The 20,497-nt window shown below is 52.9% G+C and overlaps 2 protein-coding genes across 3 annotated transcripts in view; both read right to left on the reverse strand.

The window, feature by feature from the left end:
- Positions 1–7,479: 7,479 nt before the first annotated feature.
- Gnat1 (G protein subunit alpha transducin 1) lies at positions 7,480–12,649 on the reverse strand. The gene is made up of 9 exons (XM_013116976.3): positions 12,158–12,649; positions 10,620–10,662; positions 10,394–10,535; positions 10,150–10,307; positions 9,945–10,073; positions 9,603–9,732; positions 9,298–9,451; positions 8,998–9,189; positions 7,480–8,698 (listed from the first exon to the last, which is right to left on the reverse strand). Exons 1-8 carry the CDS (start codon positions 12,261–12,263, stop codon positions 8,999–9,001), a joined length of 1,053 nt encoding a protein of 350 aa, XP_012972430.1. The 5' UTR covers positions 12,264–12,649; the 3' UTR covers positions 7,480–8,698; position 8,998.
- A 1,706-nt stretch (positions 12,650–14,355) lies between these two features.
- Sema3f (semaphorin 3F) overlaps positions 14,356–20,497 on the reverse strand; it is a 28,171-nt gene continuing 22,029 nt past the window's right edge. For both annotated transcript variants that reach the window (XM_005074900.4, XM_005074901.4), the window contains 9 exons: positions 20,336–20,405; positions 20,031–20,175; positions 18,305–18,527; positions 17,682–17,770; positions 17,511–17,552; positions 17,175–17,332; positions 16,903–16,970; positions 16,505–16,638; positions 14,356–15,652 (listed from right to left, as the gene is read on the reverse strand). In XM_005074900.4, the coding sequence (XP_005074957.1) occupies positions 15,242–15,652; positions 16,505–16,638; positions 16,903–16,970; positions 17,175–17,332; positions 17,511–17,552; positions 17,682–17,770; positions 18,305–18,527; positions 20,031–20,175; positions 20,336–20,405 (1,340 nt within the window). In that variant the 3' untranslated portion in view covers positions 14,356–15,241. The remainder of the gene's footprint in view (positions 15,653–16,504; positions 16,639–16,902; positions 16,971–17,174; positions 17,333–17,510; positions 17,553–17,681; positions 17,771–18,304; positions 18,528–20,030; positions 20,176–20,335; positions 20,406–20,497) is intronic.

Raw genomic sequence — 20,497 nt, forward strand, 5'->3', positions numbered from 1 at the left:
CCCAGAGATCTGAGGAAATGCCTGTCCATGTAACCGCCATGTTGGTGGTAACTTCCAAGAGAGGGAGAGCTTTGTCTGTGGCATCAGGCCAGCCCTCGCCTCCATTCTCTAATCTCCACATTTGAAACACAGGCCTGAAAGACTGCCAGGCATGCGGGACGGACCTAAGGGTCCTAGGATTTTTTTTTTTTTTCGAGACAGGGTTTCTCTGCATTGTTTTGGAGGCTGTCCTGGAACTCGCTCTGTAGACCAGGCTGGCCTCTAAATCACCGAGATCCGCCTGCCTCTGCCTCCGGAGTGCTGGGATTAAAGGCGTTCTCCACCAACGCCCGGCTTGGGTCCTAGGATCTTAAGATTCTCCTCCCGAGGTCACTTTAGCCCTTGCTTACCCAGCCTCTCGAGGAGCATCGCCTTCTCAGCACTCTACACGCCCAGAGACCCTTTCCAACACCCTGGCTTCACCTCTAACCTAGTCCCTGGCTCCACAGGGTGCATGGATACCTGCAGGCTCCCCCTTACCCCCCCCGCAACCGGCCCTGGTCAGCCATTCCTCCACACAGCCTCACTGACCACACGACCCTACTGATCCTAGAACATGCCAGATCTCATGCTCCCGTGCCTCTGCCCTTGCACCTCCCTGAGCTTGAGATCCTCACAGTTCTATCTCCTTGGCAACCTCTGATTTGTCCTTTAGCACAGAGTTCTCAGTGGTCTGCACCCAATCAACTGCAGCCGCAGCCACAGCATCTTCCCATGGGCTCCATAGGGCATCTAGGCCAGGAGTAATGCAGAAGGAGCGCATAGGTACATGAGAGCCCATGGGGAGCAGCCTGTGGCCAGACTCAGCCCAGGGGGCGAAGGGGCACGCCGGGTGGGAAGAGAAAGGAAACTCCAACAGGAGAATGGTACGTGACAGGATCAGTCCTAGTAGATCCCTGGCTGTGTATAGGGGTGAGACACTCATTAAGGGGGCATGTTGGGGATTCAGGGGTTTCACGGGAGACGGGAATCTTGTTTTACACTCCATGCTCCTGATTACTCTGGTTCATTGTTTGGTGCCCAGGAGGCTGCTCTTTGGGCACAAGTGGAGTTGAATGTCGCACTGTAGAACATAGTAAGGCAGTGATCCATAGGCAATCCTGTCTGGATGTCCCTAGCTTGGGCCCCTAAAGCTGGTGGCCTCCCAGCCAGCGCCTGCTTCTGCAGGTCCGGCATGCCTGCCCTCTCTTCCCCTAGCTTCTCTGGCCACTGAAGCAGCTTAATGAGCCCAGGTCACATGTACTGTGCGGCTGCCCATGGGAGGCCCACACTCCCAGTGGTCACCCAGCCAGGCCTTGACGTCAGTGGCATTACCATCCACTTGTCTAATCTCCGGTCAGTGACAGGGCCAGGCTAGACCTGTCAGAGCCAGAGCTGAAGATCATGAGGGCACCTCAGGGACACTTTGAGGTTGCAGGCAGACAAGGTGGCCGGAGTGTACATAATAAATACTCCCTACATGACTGACATGACCATGGTGCTGTCTCCGATCTCGGGCCCTGACTGTGAATCAGGCATCAGGCACTCACTGAGCTTATTTCTTGGAGTGCATTTACACTGGTATGGTAAGTAGAGCTAAGGAGTTCTGCCTAGGAGATTCCCCTCACGGCCACAGCAGCTTGAGACCAGGCAGTGCCTCCATCACACAGGACTCAGGGATATTATGTCCCAGAGCCTGTGCTCAGGACCATCTTTGGAGGGTGGAGCCCAGTTCACGTATAGAGTCGAGGTAATTCTCTACCAGTTACTCAAGAAGGCTCTCCCCAGCTGGGCAGTGGTGGCACACGCCTTTAATTCTAGCACTCAGGAGGCAGAGGCAGAAGGATCTCTGTGGGTTTGAATCCACAGAGTGAATTCCAAGACAGACAAGACCCTGTCTCAAAATACCAATAATAATAATAATAAATGTAAAATGCCATTAGTTTGCCTTCCTCATTAATACCCTCCCCTCCCAATATTTAACTCCTCAAACTTCCTTGTCACTACCCACTACCCCACCTAATCTCAATAAATGGCTCAGGGAGAGGGCCTCAACAGAGGTAAACAGCTTCATCTCAGCTAGCCCTAGTCCACGCAGCAGAATGCTCTTCCCTTCTCTGGGCTGTCCTCCCCTCAGGCTCCTGGACAGAACCCTCATAGCTGCCCGCATGCGCTCTGGGCTCCCTGAGTCATGTAGCACCCATGCGAAGGCCCCAGGACCTTCCCTCTCTTTCTCCAGCCCCCCAGGTTCACACAGTTCCACCCTACCCTCTGACTCTGCCTTGTGCCTAGTCACAAGGACCACCTGCCTCCTAGCCTCCTAGACGCCTTCCTCAGTGGCCATGGGTACAGACTCGGCATGACCATTCCTGCCTTTGTTTGAGGTGTGTGCTTTGCCGACTCTGAATGGATCCAGAGCCCTGCTGCCGAGCACCCTGCCTCAGCCCTGCCGCCAAGCACCCTGCCTCGGGCCCAGGCTCTGCTGGGTACTGAAGACAAGCCTCTTCCTTCTGTGTCTCCCAGTTGCTCCTAGTCCTCCATGCTCAGGAAAAAAGTGTGCCCATATATATTTTTAAATGCAATTTTTTATTTTTTTAAATTCATTTTATTTTTTTAATTTTATGTGCATTGGTGTTTGGCTTGTATCTTTGTGTGTGAGGGTGTCAGATTTTGGAGTTACAGACAGTTGTGAGCTGCCATGTGGGTGCTGGGAATTGAACCCGGGTCCTCTGGAAGAGCAGTCAGTAGTATTCTTAACCACTGAGCCAACTCTCCAGCCCACTAAATGCAATTTTTTAATTTATTTTCTTTCTTCCTTTCTTCCTTCCTTTCTTCCTTCCTTTCTTCCTTCCTTCCTTCCTTCCTTCCTTCCTTCCTTCCTTCCTTCCTTCCTTCCTTCCTTCCTTCCTTTCTTTCTTTCTTTCTTTCTTTCTTTCTTTCTTTCTTTCTTTCTTTCTTTCTTTCTTTCTTCCCGAGACAGGGTTTCTCTGTATTGTTTTGGAGACTGCCCTGGAACTCGCTTTGTAGACCAGGCTGGCCTCGAACTCACAGAGATCCACCTGCCTCTGCCTCCTGAGTGCTGGGATCAAAGGCGTGCGCCACCAACGCCTGGCTTAATTTTCTTTTTTTCTCTTATTTTTTTTTTCCAGGTGGTGGTGGTGGCACATGCCTTTAATCCCAGCACTCAAGTGTTCTGACCTCAAGTTCCCTATGGACCTGAGTGGTCCTGACCTCCTGATCTTCCCAAATACTGACTATCCAGGCATGCCCTGCTAAAATATGTTTGTTTGATTTTTAAGTGTGTGTGTATGTTCCTGGGGATTTAATTCAGGACCTTGCACAAACATGCTGGAGATTACCTACATGAATGACCACGCTCAGCATTTAAAACTTTAATTTTTTTCTGAAGTATAATTCACACATATCATTGCATTTTGCCAATAAAACGGCAATAAAGTGATAATAAGTTGTGTTTTGGGTAGAAATAAAATACTTAAGATTCAAGTAAAGTGGGGAATGCGGCACAGTGACAGAGCACTTGCTCAGCATGAGTGTGCCAGTAAGGTCAAAATGAGAGCAAAACAGAGCAACGATGTTCGGGCTACGGCTGCCCGAAGCGGGCACATAGCGATTGATGTTCGGGCTTCGGCTGCACGAAGCGGGCACATAGTGATCGATGTTCGGGCTTCGGCTGCACGAAGCGGGCACATAGCGCTGTTCCGGCTACGGCTGCCCGAAGCGGGCACATAGTGATCGATGTTCGGGCTTCGGCTGCACGAAGCGGGCACATAGCGCTGTTCCGGCTACGGCTGCCCGAAGCGGGCACATAGTGATCGATGTTCGGGCTACAGCTACACACTGTTGTGCAGTGGGGCGCTAGGCTCGGCTCCTAGCACTGGCAAAAATGACTAATATAATACAACTACTTTTGAGTTTAATTTTATTTATTTGATTGATTTTTTTTAATTTTTTTATTTTTTGGTTTTTACGAGACAGGGTTTCTCTGTATTGTTTTGGAGGCTATCAGTCCAGCCCGGCCTCGAACTCACAGAGATCCGCCTGCCTCCGCCTCCCGAGTGCTGGGATTAAAGGCGTGCGCCACCAACGCCCGGCATTGATTGATTTTTTTGTTTTTGTTTTTGAGATAAGTTCTCACTCTGTAGTCCAAGCTAGCCCGAAACTAACTATGTAGACCAGGCTGGCCTCCCTGGCTCTGCTCTTTAGGTGATGGGTTCTACATGTGAGTCCCCACTCCTGGCACTGAGAATTCTTTAGCATGGAAAAGACCCTGTGTCTAATGTCCAGACCAAGAAAAAAATAGGGGTGTTACAGGAGGAGATCGAGGCATGGGAGGTATGTGCAATCCCAGCACCTAGTAGTTGGAGGCAGGATTGCTAGTTCCAAGCCAACCTAGGCTACATAGTACATCCTGTCTCAAAAACATGGTGGCGCACGCCTCTAATCCTAACTTGGGAGGCAGAGGCAGGTAGATATTTGTGACTTTGAGGCCATACTGATCTACAGAGTGAGTTTCAGGACAGCCAAAGCTGTTACACAGAGAAACTCTGTCTTGAAAAACCAAAAAAAAAAAAAAAAAAAAAAAAAGCAAAAATAGAAAAAGAAAACATATATAGGAATGGATATTTTTCTGTATATTTCAGGCTCTAATAAATGTTGGCATGCCTTCCTTGAATTTTTATAATTTTTTTCACAGTGATTTTTGCATCAATTTTTAAAAATGATTTATTTATTTTTATTTCATGTGCATTGGTTTGCCTGTATGAGGGTGGTGGATCCTTTGGAACTGGGATTACAGACACTTGGTTGCTGAGAATTGAACCCAGGTCCTCTGGAAGAGCAACTAGTGCTCTTAATCACTGAGCCATCTCCCAGCTTTTTAAAAATTATATTTGTATATATGGTGTGTGTGTGTGTGTGTGTGTGTGTGTGTGTGCAACACAGTACAAATACGGAGGTCAGAGGACAACTCTGTGGGGTCAGTTCTCATCTTCTGTCTTTATGGGGGTTCTAGGGATGTAACTCAGGTTTGCTAAGCAAGTGGTTTACCTATTGAGACTTCTTACTGCCCCAATTCTGATTTTTTTTTCTTTTTTTGGTTTTTCGAGACAGGGTTTCTCTGTGGCTTTGGAGGCTGTCCTGGAACTCACTTTGTAGACCAGGCTGGCCTCGAACTCACAGAGATCCACCTGCCTCTGCCTCCCGAGTGCCCATTTCTGATTTTAAAGGTGTGTGACACCATACTGGACTACGACTGGTAAAAGAATATTTGGAGGCTGGGCAGTGGTGGCGCATGTCTTTAAACCCAGCCCTCAGGAGGCAGAGGCAGGATGATCTCCGTGAGTTTGAGACCAGCCTGGTCTACAGAGCAAGTTCCAGGACAGCCAAGGCTACACAGAGAAACCCTGTCTTGAAACAAAACAAAACACATTTATGTATCCCTGGTTGGCCAGGAATTTACCATGCAGACAAGGGTGGTTCAAACCCACAGAAATCAGCCTGTTGAGATTAAAGGCATGCGCCACCATGCTCAGTTCCTGATTTATTTTTGATATTAAATTTTTGTTTGTTTTTGAAGCTGGGCGTTGGTGGCGCATGCCTTTAATCCCAGCACTCGGGAGGCAGAGGCAGGCAGATCTCTGCTAGTTCGAGGCCAGCCTGGTCTACAGAGAGAGTTCCAGGACAACCTCCAAATAATACAGAAAAACTCTGTCTCAAAAAACCAAAAAAATTTTTTTTGGTTATTTAATTGTTTATTTGGAGACAGGGTTTCTGTGCAGCCCTGGCTGTCCTGGGACTAAGAGATCCAGGAACCTCTGCCTCCCAGAGTGCTGGGATTAAAGATGTGGTAGCAGCTAAGACTTGTAAATGCTGAGGCATCTGTCTCCAGGCCTCTGTTTTGGTTTTTAAGGCTATTTTGTTATTGATTATGTTGTGTGTGTGTGTATGTGTGGGGTATGGTGTGAGTACAGGTGTGTGTGTGTGTGTGTGTGTGTAGTACAGGTGTGTGGGGGGAGTGTGTGGGGTGAGTACAGGTGTGTGTGTGGAATATGGGGTGAGTACAGGTGTGTGTGTATAGTACAGGTGTGTGTGTGTATAGTACAGGTGTGTGTGTGTAGTACAGGTGTGTGTGTGTATAGCACAGGTGTGTGTGTGTAGTACAGGTGTGTGTGTGGAGTGTGGGGTGAGTACAGGTGTGTGTGTGTAGTACAGGTGTGTGTGTGTGTAGTACAGGTGTGTGTGTGTGTAGTACAGGTGTGTGTGTGTGTAGTACAGGTGTGTGTGTGTGTGTAGTACAGGTGTGTGTGTAGTACAGGTGTGTGTGGAGTGTGGGGTGAGTACAGGTGTGTGTGTGTGTAGTACAGGTGTGTGTGTGTGTGTATAGTACAGGTGTGTGTGTGTAGTACAGGTGTGTGTGTGTGTAGTACAGGTGTGTGTGTGTGTATAGTACAGGTGTGTGTGGGGGGGTGAGTACAGGTGTCTTCTGAAGCTGAAAGGAGGCATCAGATCCTCTGTGCTGGAGTTACAGGTGGCTGTGAGCAGCCTGCTGTGAGAACTGAACTCATATCCTCAGTGTGAGCATGGAGTTACAGCCTGCTGTGAGAACTGAACTCATATCCTCAGTGTGAGCAGTATGTGCCCTTAACAGTTGAGCCTTTTCTCCAGTTGCCCTAAGTCTGATTTCAAAAGGGGGCAGTGTCTCTCTATGTAGCCCCGATTGGCCTGGAACTTGCTATAGACACCCAGATAGTCTCACACAGAAACCCACCTGCCTGTGCTTCCTGGGTGCTGGATTAAAGCACACACCACCAGAGCTGGCCCTTGGTGGCCACTTTTGCCTCATCCTAATCCTAGCCACTGTCACTCCCAGTTTTGAGAGCCTCTGAAAGTCCTCACCACCTCCCCCTGGCATCTGACCCCCTCCACTGTGTCCTCACCTCTCTTCCCCTTCCCTGCTCCTGCCTACTGAGCTGTGCTCCCAAGTCCTCCCTGCTCCTGCTTACTGAGCTGTGCTCCCAAGTCCAAGTGCTCAGCTGGGTCTCATGTACTCTGTTGTCTCTGTCAGAGGAACTTCTGCCTCAAACCTCCTTCTCTGTCTTCGAAGAGGCGTGTCTATATCCAATCCTGGCACTCAGGCAAGGGGATGATGAGTTCATAGCCAGTCTAGGCTACCCAGTAAGACCCTGTCTCATAAAACAATTAAACAAACAAATGAAAAAAACCTCCCTTCTGATCTGAGACTACCCCATTAACATTACCCATATTCCTCAGCCTTGGTCAAAGGTCATGAATTGGACCCATTACCCCCTCCAAGATACTCAGAGCCCAAGTCAGGCCGGGCACCTTACCTTGCAAGGGGCCATTAGACTGATGTCTAATACTTAATAAATGCCCAGGACTCATGGTTAAGCTTCCCCCACCGACCCAAGAAAGGACAGCAGACCTGGTGCAAAGGTTTATTGCTACGACTACGCACATAGCTAAGGGACGGTACAGATGATGCCCTAGTCTTGCCGGACAGAAGCACTGTGTCTCCAACAGCAGCACTGACTCTGGTCCACAGGCTTAAGCAAAGACTTGATGCTTGATGAAGAGAGTAGAAGTGATTGGGGGTGTGGGACATTATCTATAATGGGGGTGTGGGACATTGTCTATAATGGGGGTGTGGGACATTGTCTATAATGGGGGTGTGGGACATTGTCTATAATGGGGGTGTGGGACATTGTCTGTAATGGTTCAGGCATGGTTTTTCAGCTCGCTCTCTCAAGGAACGGACCTGAATCAGGAGGGACCACAGAGCCACATGGAATTGCCTGTAACCTCACATGGGATATTCTTTGCCCATGGTTGATCGATAGGGGTTGGACTCTGCCCTCAGCCACCCCTCAGCATAGCTTGATTATTGGTCATAGCTGATGTCAATAGTACCCTCCTTCAATACACCATACCTTGACCAGCCAGCCCTGAATACGGTGTGTGGGTGGAGGAGGTGGGGTAGGGAAGTGCCCAAGGACAGAGGGGAAGACCCAGAGGGAGAAGGGACTGGGAGACGCCCTGAGACTGGTGTTTGGGGATGGCTTTGGCTTGTGACTCTCCCTGGTACCTACCTCAAAGTCACTAATTTATCTGTGTGAGCCTACATAGACCAGAGCTTGGACTTTGGGTCCCTTGGGCTGCTGGGAGGGACAGTCACTGACCACTAGGTGGACAGATGTCGGACTTGTCATATGCAGGTTAGCAGGCTGGAATGACCCGCTGGCAAGCAGCAGGCCTGCTTGAGGGAGGGGTACCTCAAGCCCTTCATGAAAGCTGGGGAGGGCAGGGAGGGCTGTTGGCTGAACCAAGATCCACCCGGTGAGCTGCTGCTGGTGGGGGAGCAGAGGACTGGGTCACCTGGGCACTGCTGAGTCACTGTGAGTGCCAGCTGTCCCAAGTCCTGCCTTGTCCTAGTTGAGGCTAGTTGCTGTGGGTCCAAGAGGCCAGTGCAGCCAGGCGTTGAAGGGCAGGACGGGGTTGGGGACTTGGGGGAGGGTCTGCACTTGAAGCCTCGGGACTTCGGTGTGGCTTGTGGAGCAGAGGTTGAGGCGTAGGAGTTCTTGGGGACTACAGAGCAGCTGGGCTACAGAGTCTCAGAGCAAGAGAAGTACATGAACCCAGGTATCTGTGAAGAGAAAAGGGAACAGAACCTCAGCACCCTCGAGCAGCAAAATAAATGAGACTAGTCGTTGTCGGGGTGGCCCTGGAACCTGTGCACCTGGACTTTGGGGAGGGATGACTTTATGAGTAGGGGTGGGGCCTCTGGTAGTGGGTGGAGCCTGAAAGCCGTGGGGTGGGGCTTAGGGGTGGGCAGCAGGGAATGGGGCAGTCTGGAGCGGTGAACACCGGGAGGAACTAGGGGTAGGGTTGGGGTCTGAGATTACGTTGACAGACAGTGGAAGGTCTGACTAGCTAGGACCCCACCTCAGAAGAGCCCGCAGTCTTTGAGGTTCTCCTTGATGATAATGTCGGTGACAGCGTCAAAGACAAACTTGACGTTCTGTGTGTCCGTGGCGCACGTCATGTGGGAATAGATCTCCTTCACGTCACGTCGCATGTTAAGCTCGAGGAACTGCACTTTGATGTAGTTGCCGGCATCCTCGTAAGTGTTAGGTCCTACGGCAGAGGGCAGCACTCACTGTGCGGGAAGACTTTGCGCGGGAAGCAGCGCGCGGAATTGTGGGACTGGGGCACCGCCTGGCGGCAGGGACTAGGGACTCTCACCATCGTAATCCGGAAAGCAGATGCTGAGGTGTGCCTTTTTTATCTTCTCGGAGAAAACGTCCTTCTTGTTGAGGAAGAGCACGATGGACGTAGTGGCGAAGTAGCGATGATTGCAGATGCTGTTGAACAGGTGCAGGCTCTCGTGCATTCGATTCTGGGGAAGGCAGAGGTTGTTGGCACCAGGCAGCTGTCCCTTGGTCTCTGGGCTCACTCCAAAGCTCCCAGACAGCCTCTGCTTCGAGAGTCTCAGTGGCTCCCTGGGCTCCGCCTCCCTTCTCGAACACTCAGGCCCAACTCGCACTCACCACTTCGTCGTCTTCCACCAGCACCATGTCGTAAGCGCTCAGTGCGGCGATGAAAATGATGCAGGTCACACCTTCGAAGCAGTGGATCCACTTTTTGCGCTCGGAACGCTGCCCGCCCACATCGAACATTCTGCAGGACAGAACCGTGTCCGGAGTCAGACCGGTGTATAAGGTCACCGGGACATGCCATCACTGGCACCCCTTGTCTTCCTAAGCCGGCTGGAGAGCCCACATATGAACTGGCATCTGAGGTGACCAGTCTTTCTCCTGGCAAGGGTAGGACGCCCGTCACTCGGGACAGTGAAGTTCCGAAGTTCCCGAACAAGCGTGCAGGGGCTTTACCTGAAGTTGAGGTCCTTGAAAGAGAACTGCGTCTCGATGATGCCAGTGGTTTTGACTCGAGAACGCAACACGTCCTGCTCGGTGGGCACATACCCTGGAGTCACCAGGCGCTCTAGGTCTGAAAGATAGCTGAGGGAGTGGGTGAGTGGTGTGGGAGATGCCCGGCTGGGTCCTGCCCCGCCCCCTGCTCCCGGCATGCACTCACTAGCCAGCAGAGTCGTTGAGCTGGTACTCTGAGGCTCGCTCAAAGCAAGCTTGGATACCCGAGTCTTTCCACAAGCGCTGAATGATGTCAGACATCTCCTTGGGCATCGTGCCTTCCTCAATGGTATCCGCCATGTGCATCAGCTTCCGGGCATCATCCTGATGGTAGGGAGAGGCAGTGGTTGTGAACCTGGGCCTAGGCAGGTGCCTTGAGCCCCCAAGGGACTGATAGCAGCCTGCCTCACCTGTCGAGCGGAATCTCCATACTGAATGTTGAGCGTGGTCATAGCCCTAACAATGGCCAGGATGGACTGCAGAGTGTTGCCATAGATGATGGCTATGAACTCAAGGCATTCTTCCAGCGAATAACCATCCTGGTGGATAATCCTACAGCCAAGACGGCCAGTCAGAGCTTCCCCGGGGACAGTAGGGAAGGGCTATCTCTAGGGGCTATGGGCAGGGAACACTCACTTCATCTGCTTGACAATAGTGCTCTTCCCGGATTCACCAGCACCTGGAAGGGAAGCTGTGCCTCAGAGCCGCACTGACCAGCACTGACCACTTCCTGTGGATCAGAGCCCTGGGGTGCTAGCTAGATATACTCGCCCCCATTTCCATACAAAGTAAAGTCTTGAAAACCCCTGGGGGGGCGGGCATTGGTGGCCCACGCCTTTAATCCCAGCACTCAGGAGGCAGAGGCAGGCGTATCTCTGTGAGTTCGAGGCCAGCCTGGTCTACAAAGTGAGTTCCGGGACAGCTTCCAAAGCTACAGAGAAACCCTGTCTCAAAAACAACAACAACAACAAAAAAAGAAAACCCCTGGGGGGAAATGGTTGTAAATGACAAAAGGGACTTAACATCAGTTAAGTGATCTTAACTGTGTGGGTGCTGGGTGGGGAAGCCCCATGATTCTGGTATATAGAGCCTTTATTTTGCTGCGAGACCAAAATAAGGAAACCTCTAGGGCCACCATGTGGATATTTCCAGTACTGCATGCACTAGATGATCTGTATGGGACCAACCTCTGCTTTTCACCTAAAGACTAAAGGGATGTCTCTGAGAGGCTCAGAGGGAATTAGCACCCTTAGATGGGGAAGAGGACAAGGCTGACATCCTTCCCGAGCCTGCCCTCCTCAAGGGTGTTGGATATAATTAATGGGATTTCCAGCTTAGCTTCTTGGCCTTTCTCCTGGGGACCCTGGCTTAGTACCGCTGCCTGCCCCCTAAACCAGCAACTTTCCCTTGGGGGTTAAGCAATGGCAGTACCCCCATCTCTCCTCCCTACCCATGGGATCATGGGCTTGGCGCTATTTATTCCTGTAGGTGTCGATAACTTTCCACTTTCTCTCCCGCCTCCACCCCACCTACCCCCAGACAGGGTTTCTCTGTGTAGCCCTGGCTATTTTAGAACTTGCTGTGTAGCCCAGGCTGGCCTCAGACGCAGAGGTCTGCCTGTGTCTGCCTCCCGAGTGCTGGGATTAAAGGCGTGCGCCACCGCTGCCTGGCATCGCTCCACTTTCTTCAGGTGTTTCACCCATGATGAAATTCTGACACCCAGTGCTTTTGCAGACATGGGTGATCCTAGAGGCTTCTTATCCCCAAGGGAGAGAGGGCGGCCTTGTTAAGCAGGCCCGGAAAACCAAAGACTATACCTTTAGGACAAAATTGTGCCTGAATGCATACATTTATTCAAAGGTGTGTTTGGCACGCGCTTCTGCAGAAAGAAGAGTGTCCCCAGGAAATTGCCATAGGATGCCTAACCTTGGGAGACTGGAACATCACCACCAGTCAGACCTTGCCCGGGGTGGGGTGGGGTGGGGGTGGGGTGGTTCTCACTCTGTGCCCTGCCCCACCAGACTGTCATTCCCACCTCTCAAGGAATCCTTGCTTCATAGAAGGGCTGCCTGCCTAGCTCCAGGCTGCTGACCTGCAGCAGACCCCTCACCAGCACTGGCTGCACCCCTACCCAGCAGCAGCAGTCCCCTCCCCAGCACTGGCCGCACCCCTACCCAGCAGCAGCAGCTTCACGGTTCGAGCATCCTTCTCTGCATCTTCTTTTAGCTTCTTCTCTAGCTCTCTGGAATGCTTCTCCTCAGCACTGGCCCCAGCCCCCATGGTCCCAGCAGCAGGCAAAGGGCCACAGGGTAGGCAGCCTCTGGCCTCCTCAGACAACCTTTTGGCCCTAAAGCTGGCAATCAACTGGCTCTCCACAGACCTGTGCAGGCCCTGGTGGGATTGCTTAGTGGGATTTGGGAGCTGGCAATGCCCGAGGGCCAATCAGAGACAAGGACAGGTGAGGCTCAGTCTCCTAGCCTTTTAATCAGGCCCCAATCCTTGGACTGCTGACTCTGCACCCCTCTGCCTCCTCCAATTCTCCAGAAGAGACCCAGAGAGTCCATGCCCTGTCCTATAGTTTTCTCGGTATAGCTGAGGGAAAAGCCCCTTTGGCCCCAGAAGTAGAACTGGGGTTGGGACTGGCAGGGGACAGCTGAGGAGAAGCAGCGGAGGAGCTCCTGCTTGCCCGACTGTGTTCATAACCACTCTTTCGTAAGCTTCCATGGAACACAGGGGAAGGTGATGCCCAAACCACAGCCCCATTTTACTGATTAGGAGGAGCACAGGTTCAGGTGATTAGCCGTGATTCCCAAGTGTGGAGTATCTCTGAATCAGAGGGTTCTGGGCCTTCTGGAAGCCACGAGGGACCAGGTGACTTCATATTTGCCTCGCACTCAGGGCTAAATGTGACCCCGAACTCGGTTTCCACATGCTTTCTGCAGGTTGAGTCTGCTATACCTGCCTGGGTGTGCCTTTCTGTTTCTTACTAGGACCAAGTAATGACTACACTTGGGCCTGTATATGCGCACGTGTGTGTACACCTGCTAGCTTTGCTTACACACCTGTTTATGTGACTATGCATGCAATGTGTGTATGTATGTGCACTGGTGCCATGTGTGTGTGCTGGGAATCAAATCGAGGTATTCCTGCATGCTAGGCATGTTCTTTCCTCCTGAGCTGCACCCCAGCATCCTATGCATGCCTTACAGACACAGGTGTTCATGTTTATTTCGCAGTGCTTTGTGTGGGTTCGTTGTTCATATGTTCCTGAGTGCGCTAATGCAGGTAACTGGGGTAGACACTCGACAGCCCACTTGGCTGTATTTAGATGCACACACGTCTCTGGTGTGTGCACAGAGCTTGTATGTGCCACAAACTAACTACAGAGGTGACTAAACTCTGGATCTTTGGCAGGTCTATTGTCAGATATGGATGCTGAGACGTGGTGCTTCCCGGAGATGCCCTGCTCCCATCCGGTCCACCCAGTGGGAGACACCACAGGCACCACTGAAACTCGACTGGAGACCTGCTCAGGCACAGCAGTTGGTGAAACGTGGCAGCTGCTGAGCTGAACTCCTGGGTTCTAGAGATTCCTCATCCGCACACAATTGGAAACCCCACATCTTAAGCCCCCAAGGCTTTCTGTACTAGTCTGGAGCCTCTTCGTTGGATTTCCTGAAACCAGACTCAAACTCTGCAACAGACTACTAGGGGAGTGCCAGCATCCCAGGCACTGAGCATGAAGGTATCCCTAATTAGGAGTGGAGGAGACACCCTAAACTGGCATTTTGGGGGGTTCACCCTGAGTGAAGAGGGCTCTGATCAGGAGCAAGACTGCTTCATCTGTGCCCCAGGGGTCCTGGGCAGACTAGCCTGCTTTCTACATAGGATTATTTTTAATTATTTATTTTATTGGCCTTTTGCCTGCACATGTCTATATGAGGGTATTGAATTTCCTGAAACTGGAGTTACAGTTATGAGCTGCCATGTGGTTGTTGGGAATTGAACCAGGGAGTTTGAGTCTTCTTTTTTTTTTTGTCTCCCAAGACAGGGTTTCTCTGTGGCTTTGGAAGCTGTCCTGGAACTCACTCTTGTAGGCCTTGTAGACTAGGCTGGTCTGGAACTCAGAGATCCGCCTGCCTGTGCTTCCTGAGTGCTGGGATTAAAGGCGTGCGCAACCACTGCCCTGTTTTGTTTTGTTTTTTTGACAGGGTTTCTGTGAAGTCCTAGCTGTCCCTGGAATTCACTCTGTAGACCAGGCTGGCTTCAAACTCAGAGATCTGCCTGCCTCTGCCTCCCGAGTGCTGAGATTAGAAGTGTGGGCCTAAGCCACCTCCATCCCCACCTCAACCACCAAGCAGAGAAAGCCAAGTCTAGTCCCAGAGCCAGTGTTTATTAGCAAGATGGAACCCAAGAGTGGCTGTGGCCTGGGTAGCAGAGGGCTACCCAACTGCCGCCACGCAGAGCTATTTACACCCATCACCTGAAGCAGTGGGCGGAAGGGAACCTTTGGGGATGCCCTGCAGGCCTCCACCATGGCACACCTACCCTCAGGGCTGGGGGCTCTCGAGCACAGCGGGCCCGGGCCCACTGCATCTCTTCCCGTGGGTCAGGGTGGCACAGGGAAAGTACGGAGGTAGAGTGGGGTGGACCTGCCAGGGCAGGCGAGGGAGAGGAGGAGGCCCTGCCCCGCCCAGGCAGACTTCTCTTCCGTCCCCAATAAATAGAGAATAAATACCTGGGAAAGGCTGGCCTTGACTGAGCACCCCTGGCAGGGGCCTGTATCCTGTGTGGCCCCTCCCTCCCTCCTGAGTGCCCTGAGGCCCCACCCCCAGACTCCACAGCAGTCCTGGTGTCCATGTCTACGCCACAGCACAGCTGACGATACTCATCAGCAAAGGTGTATGGTCCATGCCCGGGCAAACAGGGCTCGCTCCCTCCCTGTGTTCTGTAGATCTTGACAGCTGTCGAGCAAGGAGATTTCCGCAGAGTCTGGGGACTGTGTGGTCTTGGCCTGGCCCTGGCAACTTCCTGGGCCAGGTTGGGCATGCCCAGTCATGTGCCGCTGCTGACCAACATGGGTCTAAGTCCTGGATAATGCTGCCACTGAGGCAGGCTATATACAACCCACCAATAAATACTGTCTTTGCAGGGGTAGGGTATGTATAGAATATAGATATTTTATATATATATATATCTTTTATATTAAAAGGGATGAGGGACTAGGCTGGTCCTATGTAGGCCTCCAGCAGCTGGCCTCATGTGTCCGGAGGGTGGTGGCGACGGTTCCGGGGTTTTTTCTGGTCCTGGGGTTCAGGAGGCCTAAGTGCTCCTGGAGCCTCCCTGGGGTTGGGGGGCACATGGCGCCAGTAACCCTGGCAGTACTGATGAATGAGGCCCACTTCCGGCTGGGCTAGGAGCTGTGCCAGCTCCTGGTAAGGAGGTGTGGGGAGGCCTGCACCGGGAGGTGGAGGGACGCTCCCAGCCAGTGGGGGGAAGAGGGCAGCATGAACGGCGTCCCGGCCCAGTACATGCAGCTGCACCCGAGTGACGATGTGCTTGAAGTTGTTCTCAGTGGCCGTGCAGGAGTAGAGGCCGCGGTCACCAAGCTGCAGGGCACGAAGCAGCAGCCCCTGCTCTGTACGCAGGAAGCGGTCCTCTGCACGAATCTGCAGGGGTAGGGGTGGGGACTCAGGGGCTGGGTCACCACTCCACGGCCCTAGCCAGCTTCCAGACGAGGCCACCTTTGTGGCCATTCCGAGCAGAGACACCCACATGGTATTTCCACATACCAAGAAAAAAGCCCACGTACTGTTTGCACATGAGAGGGATCTGAATAAGGTATCCACACATATTCCCACTTCAGGAGGGGTGATGACCCTAGGGGGGGTTCTGAACAATGAATGAGAAAATTTTGGAGCACAGACAGAATTTTCATTTAATGAGAATACCCAATTGTGGTACCCACATACCATTTCCATGTAAAGAGGGACATCGGTAAGGCTTTTCCAGAAAATATCCACAGAATTTCCATATACTGGAGCTCACCCACATGATGTTCCATACAAGGAGGTATACCCCAACAGAGTACAGATATGGAATATTTTGTTCTTTCATTTTTTGTTTTTTTGCAAGGCAGGGTTTCTTTGTGTAGCCCTGGCTGTCCTGGAACTTGCTCTGTAGACCAGGCTAGCCTTGAACCCAGAGATCCACCTGCCTCTGGCTCTTGAGTGCTGAGATTAAAAGGCGTGCGCCACCATGCCCAGCTCAGATATGGAATTTTTATTAAATGAAGCCAGCCTATGAATGTTTTCCATATAGTGAAGCCCTATCCCACAGAGTTTCTACGGAACTCACTTCACTCAAATAATGATCCTGGTGTAAGGATGGGGTTTTACAGAATGAGGGCTGTCCCCGGCTGGCTGCCATACTATACTTCTCTCACACAGGCTTGCCACTGTGAAAAGGAACTCCCACATCCACAGTGCAGCACGAGCCCCCCGCGGGACATAGGGACTCACCTCACGGCGCCGGTCACTGGGGTCTCGCTGGAACAGCCACTTAATGGTGGCTTGGGGCGAGCGAGGCTGGCACTCGAGGAAAGCCGCGCTGCCAGCCACTCCGTACTGCACAGACTCTATGGCATTCTTGTTTGCTGTGGATCAAGAGGGCCTTGAGTGGAAGCAGCATTGCTCCTAGGAAGCCCGTCTGTTCAGTGGGAGAGGCAGGCATCCCGGGGCACCCCCACAAAAAGACAGGACCTCATCACCGGGTATCTATCCAGACAGCGAGGGGCACAGGACATCCTATAGACTTAAGGTTCCCACCACCTAGGGAGCCATCTGCAAGTCCGTACAGTGGGGGTGTCTGTAGGCATAGGTGCGAAGCACCCCACAGGAGGTGTAGCATGCTCACTCACCATTGGAATTGAACCCACGGCACTGCCTGATGGGGTTCCCATGGCGGACATCTTGCCGGCGACTCCGCCTGGTTGAGGATAACTCCTGAAGGAGGGCTCTTGGGAGGCTTGCTCCCAGATTCCTGCACCCCCAGGGCTTTAGAGCAGGGCCCCGTGCTGCAGGGCAGTTATGTCTTATCCGCGCTCCACTCCTGCTCCCACCCCAGCATTATCTACGCCTCTGAGCTCCCAGAGCTGTGGATAAAATCCCAAGGTTCTGGCAGTCTGGATACCTCTTGGAGGACGCTGTGTAGCGGGAGCAGGCCTGGCCATCCCAGGCACAGTAGGGATCACGGGCGAGGCAGCAGTCAGCACAGGCCGCTCCATATGCCTGGCAGCGGTGCAGGCTCAGGTGTGTGACGCCCACGGCTGAGGCCACATACAGTTGTTGCTGGGGCAGAAGCAGGGCAGTGTCAGCTCTCTTCATAGACAGACCTATCAGTAGCCAGTCGGGCTGGACTCCTCCTGCTCCGTTCGCGTTTCCGTTTCCCTGTCCTTATGCCAAGGGCGTGACCCCAATGGGACACAGGCTCTAACCCCACTCCCAGCCCACACTGCCAAAAACTCACCCTCTTGGAAGAGATGGTCATAGTCTTAACGGCTGCTGGTTCCTGAAAGAAAACAGAGGTCAGCTTGGGACCCTGAGGACTCTTCCCTGCCCTGGCTTAGGTCTAAGATCAGAGGCTAGGGACCAGAGAGGGTCAAGGTGGTGTGGACAGGACCGGGTGGTATTTCACTACCTTGAAGACCTCCACCTCCTCCAGCATGAGCTCCTCCACCTCCTGGTCATCCTTGGGCAGCACAATGACCTTCTGCACTGTCCCGCGGTCTGGAACGGGCCGGGCAGGACCTCAGTGGGGCTGGGGGTGCTGGGGAAGGGGCAAAGCCTCAGCCCCTTCCCCACCAAAGCCCCATCTCCTCGAGGGCAGTGGAGTGGGGCTTCCATGATAGATTCCAGGGGTTCCCTTGGATGAAGGGCAGAGTTGTGGGGGGACTAGAACAGGACAAAGAGGGTCACTACCAGGGTCTGCACCCACACCCAGACTCTCATTTTGGACCCTGCTGAGAACAAAAAATGGGCAACTGAGTTGGGTGCTGTTGCAATTATGAGAGGTGTCAAGTGTGAATGTGTGTGTCCGTGTGTCCATGTGTCCGTGTGTCCACGTGCATGGGCAGTTAGATCCACGTATCCTAAGTTCAACTCATACAAGGGCCCAAGTGCCTGGTGTTACGACTTTCCGGGCTATTCTGGCTAAGGAGAAAAGGCTCCTATAGATGAGTCTGAAGCAGCCCCTAGCCCCAGGATCAGTTCCTCCCATCCAGTGGGCCCAGCGTGGGAGGGCCTGAGAGCAGCAGTGGGTACCTGTGCCCAGGAAAAGCACCTCATAGCGCCCATCTGCTGCGTCCACCTGGTCCACAGCGACAGTGGTGAGGCGGTAGGGGGCGCCTGTCCGGACCACCAGGGGGCGCCGCTGCAGCGGGTATACAGCCTGGTACATGAGAGGATGGCTGCGCATGAAGTTGATGACTTCATCAGGGTAGTCCTTGGTGGACTTCATCGAGGGTGTGAAGGTTCCGCCAGGGCACTGCAGGCAGAGAATGAGTGTCAGGCCCGGGCTGTCCAGGCGGGACACATGGACCCATCAGCTCAGGAGAAGCTTCCATACCACCCCTACACCCACCTGTCTCTCTCTCCAAACCCATTCCTGGTTTCTGCCTCCCACCAGACAGATCTGCCTGCTGACATGCGTCATGACCTTGTGCCAGCATTTGGCTGAACTGACCACGCCCTTCCCACGTCCTCATCCCCACCTAGCTGTCTCCTTCCTGTCCGGCTGTCCCTCTGGTCTCATGCTCCCTTTCCCGTGCAGCTGGGCTGCTGGCCTCAAGATCTTGACACACACCAGTCATGCTTTCCCTTCCCCAATGCTGTTCCTTCTGCTTTGGGCTCAGCCTGTCATCGTCCAACTCCAACTTCATTCTGAAGGAAGTCTTCCAGACCCCTTCAGAGACCAGCTTCCCCACGCCAGTCCTGAACCACTGCATAGGCCAGATAATGCCTGAGTCCTCATACTCGGGTGTCCTGTGGCAGGCCACCAGGTCATACCCTGATCAAGTGACATAGTTCCCAACGATGCAGAGTGGACATGGCTCCACCCTGCCCATTCCTCACCACCTCCTCTTGTGAGCCAGCCAGCCGGACTCCAGATTCGCCTCAAAGACTCCTCCCTCTGAACTTCACCTCCCAAGAAGCTTCCTCCAGTGCCCTCCGGCCCACCACCAGCCCCTCATCTGCCTCAAAACCTTGGGAGGCCGCTTTCTTCACAGCCTGATGTGTTGTGTGAACAGCAGTTTTCTTTTTTTATTTTGTTTTTTGAGACAGGGTCTCTCTACACAGCCCTCGCTGTCCTTGAACTCACTATGTAGATCAAACTGGCCTTGCCCTCACAGAGATCCGCCTGCCTCTGCCTCCCAAGTGCTGGGATTAAAGGCGTGCGCCACCATGCCTGGCTGTGAATAGTAGTTTTCTAAGTGTGTTGTGTTTCACTGCCCTTGTTGACTGGGAGCCTCATTATAGCGGAGCCCATGTGTGCAGAGAGCCCGAGCAGGGCCTCTTAAAAACAAAGACGCTGGGACTGTGGCTCAGAGGATAAGAGCACTGGCTGCTCTTCTAGAAGTCTAGGGTTAATTCCCAGTACCCACACTGAGGCTCATAACCAACTGTAGTTCCAGGGGATCTGATGCCCTCTCCTGGTCTCTGTTAGAAGGTACACAGACACAATGCAGGCCAAGCACCCATACACACACAGACACAAAAACAAAGCAGAAGGCACACCTTCAATCCCAGCACTTAAGGAGTAGAGACAGCAGATCTTTGTGAGTTTTAGCCAAGTCTGATCCACACAGTGAGCTCCATGCCAGCCAGGGATAAACAGTGGGACCGGTCTCAAGACAGGATAGGGAAAAAAGCTGGGTGGTGGCGGTGGCGCACGCCTTTAACTCCAGCACTCAGAGGCAGGCAAATCTCTGAGTTCTCAATTTGAGGCCGGCCTGGTTACAAAAGGAGAGAAACACATGGAGGTACTTACTGTGCCAGGTCTGGGATAGGGCATCTTCCCTGAGAAGGGCATCCATTGGTAGTTGGGGCCCTCCTTGTGAGCAAAGGGCCCATTGAAGACCATGCGGATGTCAGCCATGGAGTAGACACACACAGCAGAGCCTCGGAACACGGAGCTGTGTGCAAGAGGTCACTGCTATGGCTAGGACAGACCCATGGCCCTCCCCAGCCCACATCCAACCCATAGCTCACACCAGGTCAGGGTCCTCCATAAGCCATAACACCCCACCCCACCCCACCCCGTCCTACCAATGCTTGCCCTGACTCCAGCCTTACCCCGAGGAGGTAAAGACAGCATAAATGACTGGGTTCCTGACATCCTGGGTCTGCTGGACAAACACATCCTCTGGAAAAGGGGGGAAAGTACTGGGGACACTGCCTGCGGGAGGAATCCCACAGACCCATCCACTCCTGCCCACAGGAAGGGGTCCCCTAAAG

This window comes from Mesocricetus auratus, unplaced genomic scaffold, assembly GCF_017639785.1.
Source record: "Mesocricetus auratus isolate SY011 unplaced genomic scaffold, BCM_Maur_2.0 Super-Scaffold_100691, whole genome shotgun sequence".
Classification (NCBI taxonomy): domain Eukaryota; kingdom Metazoa; phylum Chordata; class Mammalia; order Rodentia; family Cricetidae; genus Mesocricetus; species Mesocricetus auratus.

What these genes read in the sequence shown, in the direction of transcription:
- Gnat1 (XM_013116976.3), bottom strand. Translation starts at nt 12,263, where the DNA reads ATGGGGGCTGGGGCCAGTGCTGAGGAGAAGCATTCCAGAGAGCTAGAG. An exon ending in ATGGAGATTCCGCTCGACAG is followed by an intron (nt 10,308 to 10,393) that starts GTGAGGCAGGCT and finishes CCCTACCATCAG; the next exon opens with GATGATGCCCGGAAGCTGAT. An exon ending in CTGCTTTCCGGATTACGATG is followed by an intron (nt 9,190 to 9,297) that starts GTGAGAGTCCCT and finishes CCTCTGCCGTAG; the next exon opens with GACCTAACACTTACGAGGAT.